The sequence below is a fragment of the Thamnophis elegans genome, chromosome 3, assembly GCF_009769535.1.
Source record: "Thamnophis elegans isolate rThaEle1 chromosome 3, rThaEle1.pri, whole genome shotgun sequence".
NCBI lineage: Eukaryota > Metazoa > Chordata > Lepidosauria > Squamata > Colubridae > Thamnophis > Thamnophis elegans.
In genome coordinates, this window is record NC_045543.1 from 127,950,297 (window position 1) to 127,963,952 (window position 13,656).

Below are 13,656 nucleotides of genomic sequence, written 5' to 3' on the forward strand. Positions count from 1 at the left end.
GGCCTCAGGGACGATCTCTGCCCCCCGACTAACACCGACTGCGACCTGTCCGAGAGGTAGGAGGAGAACCACTGCAAAACAGTGCCTCCCACTCCCACCTCCCGCAGTCGTCGCAGAAGGATACCATGGTCGATGGTATCGAAAGCCGCTGAGAGGTCAAGGAGAACCAGGATGGACGCATAGCCTCCATCTCTGGCCCTCCAGAGATCATCGGTCAATGCGACCAAAGCGGTTTCTGTGCTGTAACCAGGTCTGAAGCCGGACTGGAAGGGGTCAAGATAACTAGCTTCCTCCAAGGCCCGTTGAAGCTGGAAGGCCACCACCTTCTCAACAACCTTCCCGATAAAGGGGAGGTTGGAGACAGGACGAAAGTTGTTTAAAATGGCTGGATCCAAGGATGGTTTCTTCAGGAGGGGTCTCAGCACCGCCGTTTTGAGTACGGCGGGGAAGTGCCCCTCCCGAAGGGAGGCGGTCACGACCGCCTGGATCCAGCCATGTGTCACCTCCCTGCTGTTGGCAACCAGCCAGGAGGGACACGGGTCCAGAATACAGGTGGAGGCACTTACAGCTCGAATGGCCTTGTCCACATCCCCAGAGGCAACATCCTGGAACTCAACCCAGAGATGATTTGCCAAGTGGTCCTCCTGTGTCTCGGCTGGATCTACTGCGGTGGAGTCCAAGTCTGATCGAAACCGAGCTACTTTGTCCGCCAAGAATTGAGCATAATCCTCAGCCCTACCCTGCAAGGGGTCTCCCGCATCCCTCCTGTTAAGCAGCTGTTGCTGCTTTCTCTTTCCTCCCAGCTTTCCCAGCACTTAAGCCTTCTTCAGACAGTAGGCTTTTGGATAATGTTATATTTATCCACTAGAAGCTCAGCATAGCAGCTAAATCGACCTAAATGATACTTGATGCTTCTTATATTTGATATTTCTCCTTCCTATCTTAATAGCAATAGCATTTAGATTTATTTTTCAGAGTATAAGACGCTCCTTTCCCCCCCTAAAAGAGTGTGGAAATGTTGGTGCATCTTATACACTGAATACTGCCATTTTTGGCCTCCTGAAGCCCTCCCCCCCCACCATCCCATTTTTTGCAAAGAAACGGGCTGTTTTTCGCAAAAACTGGTGTGTTTTTGCCTTCCCCCAGCCTGCAGAGTGCTCCTGGGGGCTAGGGAGGACAAAAACATTTTTTCTTACTTACCTCTTTGAAATCTTGTTATGTCTTATACACTGATGCATCTTATAGTCTGAAAAATACACTATATACCACTTCACAGTGCTTTACAGCCCTCTCTAAGTAGTTTACAGAGGCCCCAACAATCTGGGTCCTCATTTTACCCACCTCGGAAGGATGGAAGGCTGAGTCAACCTTGAGCCGGTGGGATTTGAACTGCCAAATTGCAGGCAGCCAGCAGGAAGCAGAAGTAGCCTGCAGTACTGTGTTCTAACCACTGTGCCACTGTGGCTCAAAGTATGATAATTTGAGCCAGGTCATTTGTATCTTTGAGTAGGTTGATTTGTTTGAGAATCCATTTCTTTGTATCCTTGGCTGTCCATGGGACTTTTAGGCACCTTCTCATCAAAACTCTTTCTCTCCTACTTCTTCGAATCTTTCACTTCCATAGAGTTTCATAGGCAACATCATAGCTTGCATGTTCTGACTTTTGAATATCTTTTCCTAGGTCTTCATGGCTATTCTATCAAGTGCTAATCTGCGATATATTTCCTGACTGCGTGCTCCTTTAATATTGGTGATTGATTCTAAAGCTCAGAAGTGATCTGGATAATAAATAAGCCCAATAGAGATTTCTTTAAAGCCAGTTTGAATGTTTTAGAGAAAATAGGGTGTTCCCAAGATTTTTCTAAAGCACACAAAACAAAATTCTGATGTTGGCAAAGGGACAGAATTCTAGCTTCATGATGCAATCTTATCAGAAGGCAGGTATATGTGCAAATGATTAATAAGCATATATATTCTGCAATACACATGTGCAATATACAGCAATTTACTTCCCTCTGCAGGATTTCTGCCATCATGTATTGTCTTCATCTTTTTGGTCCAAGGCAACCTCATGGAAAATACATGGTGGCAGAAATCCTGCAGAGGGAAGTAAATTGCTGTATATAATTTACAATTTACATCCAAAAGGATGAAGAAAGGGACAGGAAAAGGTGGGGAGGGGACAGTCAATGCTCCCAGTCTTTCTTTCCTAGTTATAAGGCTTTCATCATGAGAAGTAAAAATCCTGGATTTTATCCTGGTTTTTATCACATGCTCGGTCAAGCTGTCTTTTTTCAGCTTCAAGAAGAACGGCAGAAAGGCATTATATGTAGTCCTCAACTTATGACCATAATTCAGCCTGGGAATTCAGTCCTTATGGTCATAAGTTGTTACAGTCATACATTGAGGCATCACATAACTGAACCCAATTTTTCATATTATTTTGTGACAGTCATTAGGTGTAATCAATTTTCTCCAATGGATTTTTTTTTTGCCAGAAAAAAGGAAGTAAATGTCGGAAACCAGGAGAAAATGTTGCAAATCACAGTCAAGAGATGGGATAATGCAAACTATTATAAATGTGATCACATGACTCCAGGCATGTGCGCAGCTATCGTAACTTCAAAAATAGGTTGTAAGTAGCTGTGTGGGGTAGAATAGCTTCGGCCATTACGCAACCAGTTACAACTCAAGGATTACCTGTATGATATGTATGATGAGAAGAGCCGAGGTGGCACAGTGGTTAAAATGCAGCACTGCAGGCTACTTCAGCTGACTGCAGTTCGGCAGTTCAAATCTCACTGGCTCAAGGTTGACTCAGTCTTCCATCCTTCCGAGGTGGGTAAAATGAGGACCCAAATTGTGGGGGCGATATGCTGACTCTGTAAACCGCTTAGAGAGGGCTGAAAGCCCTATGAAGCGGTATATAAGTCTAGCTGCTACTGCTATTGCTATATCTTGGCTTTGGTCATTGAAGTGGCAGGGGGACAAAGTACAGGTTTTGGAAAATGGGAGGAGACAAAAATTCATGCCCATCTAGACCAAAAAAACAGTTTGAAGCTCTAGTGGAAATGTTAGAAATATGATTTCATTATGTTGTCTCAGTTTGACATTATCAGCCCTAAACATTCATCCCCTCCTATACTTTTATAAATGTGATCACATGACTCCAGGCATGTGCGCAGCTATCGTAACTTCAAAAATAGGTTGTAAGTAGCTGTGGGGGGTAGAATAGCTTCGGCCATTACGCAACCAGTTGCAACTCAAGGATTACCTGTATGATATGTATAATGAGAAGAGCCAAGGTGGCGCAGTGGTTAGAGTGCAGTACTGCAGCCACTTCAGCTGACTGCTAGTTGCAGTTCGGCAGTTCAAATCTCACTGGCTCAAGGGTTGACTCAGCCTTCCATCCTTCCGAGGTGGGTAAAATGAGGACCCAAATTGTGGGGGCGATATGCTGACTCTGTAAACCGCTTAGAGAGGGCTGAAAGCCCTATGAAGCGGTATATAAGTCTAACTGCTACTGCTATTGCTATATCTTGGCTTTGGTCATTGAAGTGGCAGGGGGACAAAGTACAGGTTTTGGAAAATGGGAGGAGACAAAAATTCATGCCCATCTAGACCAAAAAACAGTTTGAAGCTCTAGTGGAAATGTTACAAATATGATTTCATATTTCATTATGACCCAGCCTTCTGCCTTTGGCCTTCACAATGCAACGGTCACTGCCTTGTGGACGTTGACGTTTACGAAGATTAAGTCCAAGTCCAAGTCCATTTCATTATGTTGTCCCAGTTTGACATTATCAGCCCTAAACATTCATCCCCTCCTATACTTTTATTCTCCAGAAAACTAGGGAGGACTCCTTCTGAAACACTTCCCACACCCCTTTTCCTCTTGTGGGCTTAGATATTTTTTGCATGATTGTTGTCTGGGTTGCGGCTCTTATTCCCGTTGCTCAAAGTCATTTCAACATACCCTAATAGGCAGTTTGTCAGGCTTCCAAATAACACCCCCAACAAAAGAAGACTCCGAGGATTGAGTTTCCTCAAAGTTCCATTTTATTAGAGATGTCATATTGGCACATCTGGAAAAACCCAAATCTGAAAATTTCCAGGTTTTCTACACCCAAACCAAAGTTCAAGTCCCTGCCTAGCACCCACATGTCCATTACATGGTCCAATCAGACACCATCCAAAACTGGAGATGCCTCCCAGTCAGACCACTCCAGGTGCAGGGCAAGATGTCCTTGACTCAGAGAGAAAGGAATGTTATTTTGACTATATCTACCCCACTCCATAAAATCCCCCTTCCCAGTTTCCCACAGTAATAAATGTGTCAGGCCTGAAGGCCTAATGCAAAAGATGGCTTCCAGGCCTGTCACAGTTATGGTTTCATCTCCTGATTAAGAAGTTTCCTGGCAGGTCTTCGGGCCGGGGGTGGGGGGAGTTGCCATGTGCTTAATTCTCAAACCTAGGGACCACTATGCAGATAACTAGCCAAGGGCAGAATAAGGAAGTTGTGTGTTTTGTTGAAGGATCTGTAAGGATCATCCACTTATGAGGCAGTGATTTTGACTCTTTCTCAAGAGTTCTGAGATTGGTAAACATGAATGTCTATGGGTTATCTTCAAACTGCTTTTGTGGAGTTGGGCAATGGAAGCACTGGTGGAATTGAAGCATATTTGGTAAAGAGCATCTTGTCTGTGATTTTAGTGGATCATCACTGAGTTTGGTTTCAATCCAGTTCAAAAATAGAGCAAGGGTTGTGAGAAAAAGCCTTTTGTATGATTTCTATGCACGACTGTAAAATAGAGAAAATAATGTTCTATAGTGGGTTGAATTGGCGGGTTTTTCTCACATAGATGGACCACTTGTCATCATACAGCATATTCTTCTTTGAACCAAAATGCCAATATGTCTCATATGGTCTAGATGGAACTCAAAGATAGCAAATAGCATTTTTATATTAGAATTTTCTTTTGTCTGGATTCTCTTAGCTGAGATGTCAGTTCGAAAATAACGATGAATATATGATTTAATTTTTCAGATGGCTATGTCCAAAGAAGCTGTCTAGTGCATGAGTAAGTGCAATAATTTCATAGTAAATCTTTATCTGTCTCTCAGAATGGTCAAAGGATAGTTTTAAAATGTTTATATTTGAGAGAAGGGTATTAGTAAAAAGTATGTAATGCTTCTTCTCAATTCCTAATGTATGTAAAGTAACTAAATTCATATTTTCTCTTTCTAAATTTACAGTGATGAAGAAATATATGATGATATTGCAGATGGTAAGATATACAATATAAGTAAAATGGAATCCTAATGATTAAGAATGAAGGCAACTGAAATATTTTTCTATAGGTTTGTTTTTAATTGTAAGGATAGGAAGATTTTATCCAAAACTTATTTGTTTTTCATTTTTCCCTCTTTCGTAGATTCATATGACAATGATTAGCTCCAGGCCTCATCTTGGCACAGTCTTCACCTTTTCTGATTGGTGGATATAAGAGAGAAAGTTATTATTCAGAGTTCGGATTTATGTGTATGTACAAAAGATTTGGTTAAGCTATCCCGCCAGTTTCTGGACTGTGAAACAGGTTTTATCACAGAAGCATGATAACATTACACAAATATGTTCTTGATTTGCAACCATCAGCCAAATCTTCAAATCGGGATGTTATTAAATCAATGTTGGGTGTGGGATAACTTGACAGCTTTCTCTTGCAAATCCCCCAACGCAATCCAAAATATTATATTTAGCATGCTACAGATTAAATCAGCAATTTGCACGTACAATACTCCTTCTCATATTCATACAATGGGCTTTGGAAATATCCCAATGTGCCCACAGACGTGATACCTGTCCTTCATAAGTTCTATGTTATTTTTATCTAGTCATTGTACTACAAAACCATAGAATTGGTAGCAGCTGGGCTAATTCAACCTGCTATTGAACTTTTTTGTAATATTCAGGCAGAATCTGCCTTTCTATAACTCAGAAATGGGCAACCAATATCCTGCAGTTGTGCCTGTGAAATTCGGTATAGCTAAATTTCGGACCGCAAGGCTTAAAGTTGTTTGTTTTTTTAGATTTGGGATGGTTTTAAGAATGGATTTGAAAAGGGTTTATCTGTAGGAGGATTTCTGTTATACTTCACCTTTATCTTAAGAACCACAAATTCTCTTTCTCAATCTTACTTGGTAAGTTGTATTAGTATATACTGTATGTATATAATTCTAATAAATAAATAGTTATGTCCTTCTTCCTCCACCGCTAAGGGAATTGTATAGTTCTAGGACACTTTCACACAAGGGATTTGTACCACTTCAGGACCAGCTCCAGACCTAGCTGGTTTCACACCATCATCTAGTTGGGGAAAATGAGTCAAGGTATTTCTGATTCTGCTGGTTTTCTTGAGATTATCGACCAAGTAATACAGTATTCTTCAAATTTCCACATCACTAAAAACCTAACAATGATTCTCTTTTTGCATCTGTCTCCTGAATTCAAGCCAGTCATAACTTATTCCTCTACCCCAGAGGTGTCAAACTTGCAGCCCGCGGGCCGGATGCGTCAAACGCTGGCCACACCTATTTTAGTAAAAGGGGGGAAGTCATGATACGTCATGTGACGATAACGTGATACCACAGATTTGACATCCCTGGTCTACCCTATTCCTGAAGAAGTTCAGCATCCTGTTCCTGGAGCTGGTCTCTTGCTTTATGTTTAAAATATATTTTAGAACTTTTTTTCCCTTGACTCTCCAAGCCCCACAGCTACTGGGGAAAGCACCCAACCTCAAAATTGCCAGCATTATGATCATGACACCCCACATATGTTTTTAAAATGTAATAGAGAAATGCCAGTAAAACACATATGGGAAACTCTGCGAAAAGTTCGGTGCTTTTGTTTATGTTTTTAATAATCGACATTCCTTCATATAGCTGCCCACAATAGCAAATCTCCACAAAATGGAGATGAATATATGTACTAGAAAACACAGATGGGAGAGACTGTATTTTTAATGCGAAACTGAATCTCAAAGGTTATTTGTCATTCTGCAATCAGACAACTGAGAAATGGGATGGTCGTGATGATATCCTTTGCACTCTCTTAATACTCTTAGTAAGCTAAAGGGAAAGGCACTAATTCGGTTGTAGTGCATTGATGCATTCTCTACATTCTAAAGTCAGTAGAAATGAAAATGAAGGTTGGATTCAAAATTATTTCTGAGGGACTTGGAATTGAAAATAGTTGTAGCACAGAAGTGCTTTGTGCATATTATTTATTTTCTTCCACAAAATCTCTTTTCTTTTTTTTCTCTCTCTCTCTTCCTCACACACATTATATTTTACATGCTTTCTGCCTATTTTTCTAAAAGAAATAACAGCCAGTAGAATCTTAATTCCCTTTAAGAGTGCCATTAGTATGTACCGTTCCTTAGACTTGTATGTAAACGTCAAATCTAGAATAAACTTTTAGTGAGGATATTAAGAATGTCGCTTTTGAATTCTTAATGATACATTCCTGTGATTTGTTTTCAGTTTGTAAATAAGAGTGAGAATTTTGCTTCTCATCACTACTTTTCCTCATTTTCTCACTCACTTCTTAAAAATAGAAATTCTGACCCAACAATTTCTGCAAAGAAAAAAATTAACCCAAGATTCTCTTCAACCTCATTTTCCTCCTATTTTTGTTTTCTTACCATTTAACAGTCTGATTTACTTGTAAGTTTCTTGCTTTTGATCTATTTTAATAACTGTTATTAACAGTTAGGGTAAAATTAGTGTTATTGGCAACATATTTCTCTGGTTTCTCATTTTCAGTTGGACAAGATTTCTACATTTTTTTCAATTGGTTAGCAGAGGCACATTTCCTAAGAACAGAAAGGCTGCAGGATTTAGGGACTGAAAGTAACCAAACCTATTCTACAAACCTATTGTCAACCATTCTAGGTGGGCCTTGTTTCAGCAAAAACATAACTCAGAACAGTTTTTGTTGTTATAGGGTTTAATCCTCTTATCTTCACGACCGATTCGGTAGCGGGAGCGCACCCGCATGCCCATGCACTCTCTTTGCTCGCACGTGGCTCGTCTGGGCATGCACAGAACCTTCTGTGCATGCGCAGAAGATCCTTGATGATGTATGAATGGGTGGGTGGAGCCTCGTGCCACTGCCACAACAGGTTTGGCCAAACAGGCACTAACCAGCAGAATACCACCTCTGGTTTAATCTCAAACAAAAGGAATCCCAGAATACTTTTATGTGGAGAGTAAAATAAGGCTGGCATGTGTCAACTCCTCTTTCCCCTCAACAACTCCCAGCACAGCAGATTGTAAATGAAGCTGGCAAAAACCAGCATAGAAAGAACCCTTGTGACCCCACTGAACAAACGCTTCCAAATCTGAGAGCTGTGGGGAGAAAAAACAGCCAAAATTACCTAGACTTGCAATGGGGACCTAGATTTTAAAAACAGAGATCTTTCATTTTTGCGTACTGCAGTGGGCAGAGTCTTTGGGCATATACTGTATAGATTCATTCTTGTTTGCAATCAAGCCATATCATGTCAAGAGTTTGTGCATTAAGCAAGTTCTTGACTGTGGTCTTCAGCATCATCTCACTCACCCATCCATCTCAAAATTTCCAGAATCAAACTTTCCTCCACTCTGTCTGCCAATGTCCCCAAACAGTACAACAATAAAACTTTCTGAACTGCAACCTTCCCTAACGTGAACATGTTAATCCATACACCAAAGAGAACAGCCCCATTTCGGTCTGAATATGACCCATCCAAAATTATTCAATGTGGTATACCCAACAGTGATTGATTTCTAACAGTAATGGTATTCTATTTTCTTCACTACTGGTTCGGTAGCAGGAGCGTGCACGAACCTTCTGCACTTACACGGACGGGCGGAGCCTCGCACCGCCACCACTACCGGTTCACCCAGCATAGCACCTCTGGTTTCTAATATAAAATATAGCATACACAAATAATTGCACAAAGACCTACCACAATCCACTCTTTCTCTTGTCATTTAATCTCTCTATTCAACCCTCCTGGTAAAGAGAAATGATTAAGCGCTTGGAGAGATTAGATATAGGACTCATGACTGGATGGCCTCTTTGTTGCAGAATGTAGACTAAAATATTTCACCGTATATTTCAGTCTTCTACTGGTAGCCCTTGACTCTAACCATTAATGACAGCTCAAAGTGGCAACCAGTCCTGGCTCTTACACCCATTGCACCATCCCCCGTCACATGATCAAAATTTCAGCACTTGGCAGCCAACATATATTTAAGAGGGTTGCAGTGTCTGATGGTCATGAGATCACCATCTGTGACTTTCCCAGCAGCTTCTTACAAACAAAGCCTATGAGGGAAGCTGGATTTGCTTAGCAGCCACGATTCACTTAACAACTGCAGTGATTCAGTTAACTGTGGCCAAAAGGTCATAAAATCAGGACATGATTCACTTAAAAACCACATGGCTTGGCAATGGAAACTCTGGTGTCTATTGTGGTTGTAAGTTAAGGACTACCTGTATACATGAACAGGTTATGTTTCCTGTCTGACATCCTTTTGAAAACATTAAGTCAAAGGAGTTGCCATCTAACAATTACCCTGCTAGCTGTGGCCAAAAAAAAAAATCCTCCTTAAATGGGAGGAAAAAGTAGGGAAGTAGTTGCCCATGCACATAGGCTGGCACAATGTTTAGAGACAGCATTGATTACAGGAGAAACAAACAGAAGATGCTAGGCTTCATTTTCTGGTCCACAAGATTATCCATCATAGGACAATCCTACATAGTTGATGGATGCTGATGCATAAAATGGCATAACTGCATAACTGTTTCCAAGCTACAAAAATATAGATGCAAAAATCTTTAGCATGACAGATAGAATATGACTTCCCTAGAGAATTAATTATCTTATTTGGTAGTTATAAAGGCATTTTTTTTTAAATAGTCAATGTAATTTATGCCTTTTTTAACATTTTCTTTTGTGTTCAGATTCTATCCTTGGAACTCTTGACTTAATTATAGTAGCATGTTGCTATGGCATCCAGGAGTTTGGAGTTATGCATTATATTATGTTTTTAATCTTTGTAGATTTTGTTCTCTAAAAAAAATAAAGATTTAAAGTTTTCTATATGGTGGCTTGCTTTTTGTCATGTTTCTTCATTGCAAATGTCTTCACTTATTCTTAAATAGGCACCACAACTATCAGGCATCATTGCCACTGAACAGTTATCAACCTGGTTTTTAGAATACAGGGTATGATTAGCTTGAAGAAGGTCCAAGATCTATGTTGTAACTACAGAATAACTTTGGAATGATACTTGTATTTGCTGCAAAGAAAATTGGAAGCTTATTGTATTTCTTTTCTTTTTTTGTACTTTTATTTGGTTAGTATTAGTTTTTAATCTTTTTAAAACTTTAAATACAAATTTATATTTTTTTTAAAAAAAGGAATAACTTGTAAGAGAAATGTTGTGATGTTGTAAAATTTTGAATTCTTTTTAAACTTAAAATAATTAAACTTGATATCTGTGATTGCACAGCAAACAGCATAAGATTCTCTTCCATGGAGATTGATGACTGTTAGGTCTGGCCACAAAAGTACCGTGTTTTGATGTCTCTTTCATGATTCGTGACCTATACATTATAGAGTACCTTTCCCTTGAAGGAATCGACCTAGCTATCAGTTTTATAGCGAGATGGGTGGAAAATAAATTTAAATAAATAATAATACAATGATGATATCCATTCACCCATCCAACTTTTGGTGTTTCTTTGGATCAGGTCTCTCCACAACTTCCAATCTTGCACTACTTCTTTGAGTTGTTCTATGCTCTGGTTGATGTCAGCTTTGATGGTATCCAGTCACCATGTTTTTTAGAGGCCTGGTTTCCTTTTATTACTACAACAACAATAATACAAATAATTAAATTTTGTAAGCAAATCAACACAATTTTAATCCAGCATGCATTCAGCCCTTAATATTATTTAGAACTTTTATGATATCCTTTTAATTTTGTATAATTGTCATTGCTCTGAATTTGTATCACAGTCATGTCTTCAGGATTGGGGCAGGCTATAACTATTGGAAAAGAAAATAAATAAGTGATAATCATAGACAATGGAATTGGCTGAAAATTGTTGTAATGAGCTCATAAATTCAGGATTAACATATTCTAATTTAATTGCAGCTTGTCTATTTAACACTTTGTATAAACTAAGCAAGTATGGTTTGTTTAATTAACTTTTTTTTTTTAAAGGATGGCTAAATGTTATATATACCATTCACATTTCTGGCCCTCCCCATCTCTGAACAAAATGAGAAAGACTCATTTTGCAACATATACTCTTTTACACATAAAAAAGATCCTTACTGTAATTAAGGCAAAATTATACAGTGTGTAAACAGGAAGCATTTGACATTTTTCAAAGAAAAACCAGTCATTTTTCAGAGTAAAACCACACTTTAGAAGTGAGAAACTTTACATTTAAAAGTTATTATCAGTAGTTTTTATGTTTTTAAAAATACCACTTAGCATATGAAATATACTTTAGGCAGCTGTTTTTTAAAAAAGAAGTTAAAACCAATTACTGTTTTTTTCAAGGTTTAAGTTGTAATATTCATATAGTTCTAGATAGATGGATTCCAGTCCTGTCCAGCAGATAGCATGACTCTAACATCAAAGAATAGGGTTTATCCTTCAGCATGGAGAACGTCTTTTTTTAAAAAAATTCAGAGACTACCAATCTACCTAGTTCAGTAGATTTTCTTCAGTTAATTTCAGATTATGTGGTTTGGTGGTGGTGGTGGTGGAGAGACATTGATAAGTAGACATTTTTGCAGGTCTGATAAGTTTGATCACTTGTAAAATTGTACAAAATGCAAAAGGGACATCACAATACCATCTTGTGGTTTATAATAATTCCTATGTGTCTCTGGAGATTCTCAATCATCCAGGTCATGGTTATCCCAAAGGTGCTTTTTAAAAACAACAACTGAACTTTCTTGGGGTTTTCCTTGAATTATGTTTTGCTCCTTATCCAAGAAGGTGGAACAGAACTTCTTCAGTTCTGATCAGTTCAGTTCAGTTCAGTCAGAGCTGACACAGCTTCTTGGATGAAAAGCGAAACATTTTCAAGACTGGGATTTACTTCTGAGTGGCTATGTTACCAGGATGGGAAGCTTCTTTTTAAAATGGAGAGCCATAGGCTATGCCAGAGTTCTAAGATACATTAAAAAAAAACCTGTTACACCCCCAAAACTGCATGGACTGTCTATGAAGTCATCAGGAAATAATCAGGAGTTGAGTTCAACAGGCCCCAAGATACCATATTTGCTAATATGTGTGGCGATAAATAGATTATACCTACCAATTTTGAGACTTGGTTTTTATCAGCTGAAATGAGTGTTCTTTTGTTGGGTTGTAGACATGTTATAGTATATTTTATGAGCCTCCATTTCTTACAGAAATGGGATTCTGCCTGTAGCACACAAGACATCAAAACCTGTAGAGCTATTTGGAGACAATACTTGACAATATTGTATCAAATATAAAATACCTGCAAAAGGAGTTCCTGTAACAAAGACTGATACAATCAGGAGGGATTACATGAACATTTTGTGCAAAGGAATATGAATATATGATGAATGTGTAAGTAAAAAAATGCATCAAACAGATACAAGAATAGTGAAAGTACATTTTTGCTAGAGATCTGACATTTAGGAATTACTGGAACTGGAATTATGGTGTGTATGTATGTTTACACACACACAATTTCCAGTAACAGATCCTAAATGTCAGATATCTTGCACAAATGCATTTTGACGGATATCCTCAATAACAACCTATTCCACAGTACTCAGGATCTCAGACTGAAGATTCACTTACCAACATGACAGTGATTTTAAACACACAGCCAAGACAACACAGGAGTGGCTTAGAAACAACTCTGAGTGTCCTACAGTGGTCCAGCCAGAGCCCTGACTTGAACCCTAATGAACATCTCTGGAGGGACCTGAAAATAGTTTTCCTCCAACAATCACCATTCAACCTGAGCTTGAAAGGATTTGTAAGGAAGAATGGCAGAAAATCCTCCAATCCAGGGTGGGTAAAGTTTGTCGCCTCATACCCCAAAAGACCCAAAGCTGTAATTGCCCCCAAAGGTGCTTCAAGTACTTAGTGAATGATCTGAATACTTATGCCAATGTGATATTTGAGGGTGTTTTCTTTTTAATAAATTTACAGACATTTCTAAACTTCTATTTTCACCTTGTCATTATGGGGGTACTGAGTGCAGATTAATGAGAGAGAAATGAATTTCAGCAACTGTAGAATCAGGCTGCAGCATAACCAAACTCACAAAAGTGAACGGGGGGGGGGGGATCTGAATACTTTCTGAATGTACTATATACAAACACATACAGAATACACATCTATGTATGGACACACACAGAGATATGTGTATTTGTTTTTGTCACCCGTGTTCTCTCTCTCTCTCTCTCTCATTCATACATACACACACACACACAATACTAGCTTGATACCCGTGCTTCACAACAAAACTATACGATCGGGCAATGCGGGAGAAATCCGGTTCAATCTGGTCAGTGATTAAAACACATAAGGGAATAT

General features: G+C 39.1%; 1 protein-coding gene across 4 annotated transcripts in view; it reads left to right on the plus strand.

Moving 5' to 3' along the window:
* The window catches only part of FYB1 (FYN binding protein 1), a 96,232-nt gene extending 86,078 nt beyond the window's left edge, over positions 1 to 10,154 (plus strand). For all 4 annotated transcript variants that reach the window (XM_032213711.1, XM_032213712.1, XM_032213715.1 and 1 more), the window contains 3 exons: positions 5,048 to 5,081; positions 5,257 to 5,288; positions 5,436 to 10,154. In XM_032213711.1, the coding sequence (XP_032069602.1) occupies positions 5,048 to 5,081; positions 5,257 to 5,288; positions 5,436 to 5,455 (86 nt within the window). In that variant the 3' untranslated portion in view covers positions 5,456 to 10,154. The remainder of the gene's footprint in view (positions 1 to 5,047; positions 5,082 to 5,256; positions 5,289 to 5,435) is intronic.
* The last annotated feature ends 3,502 nt before the right edge of the window (positions 10,155 to 13,656 follow it).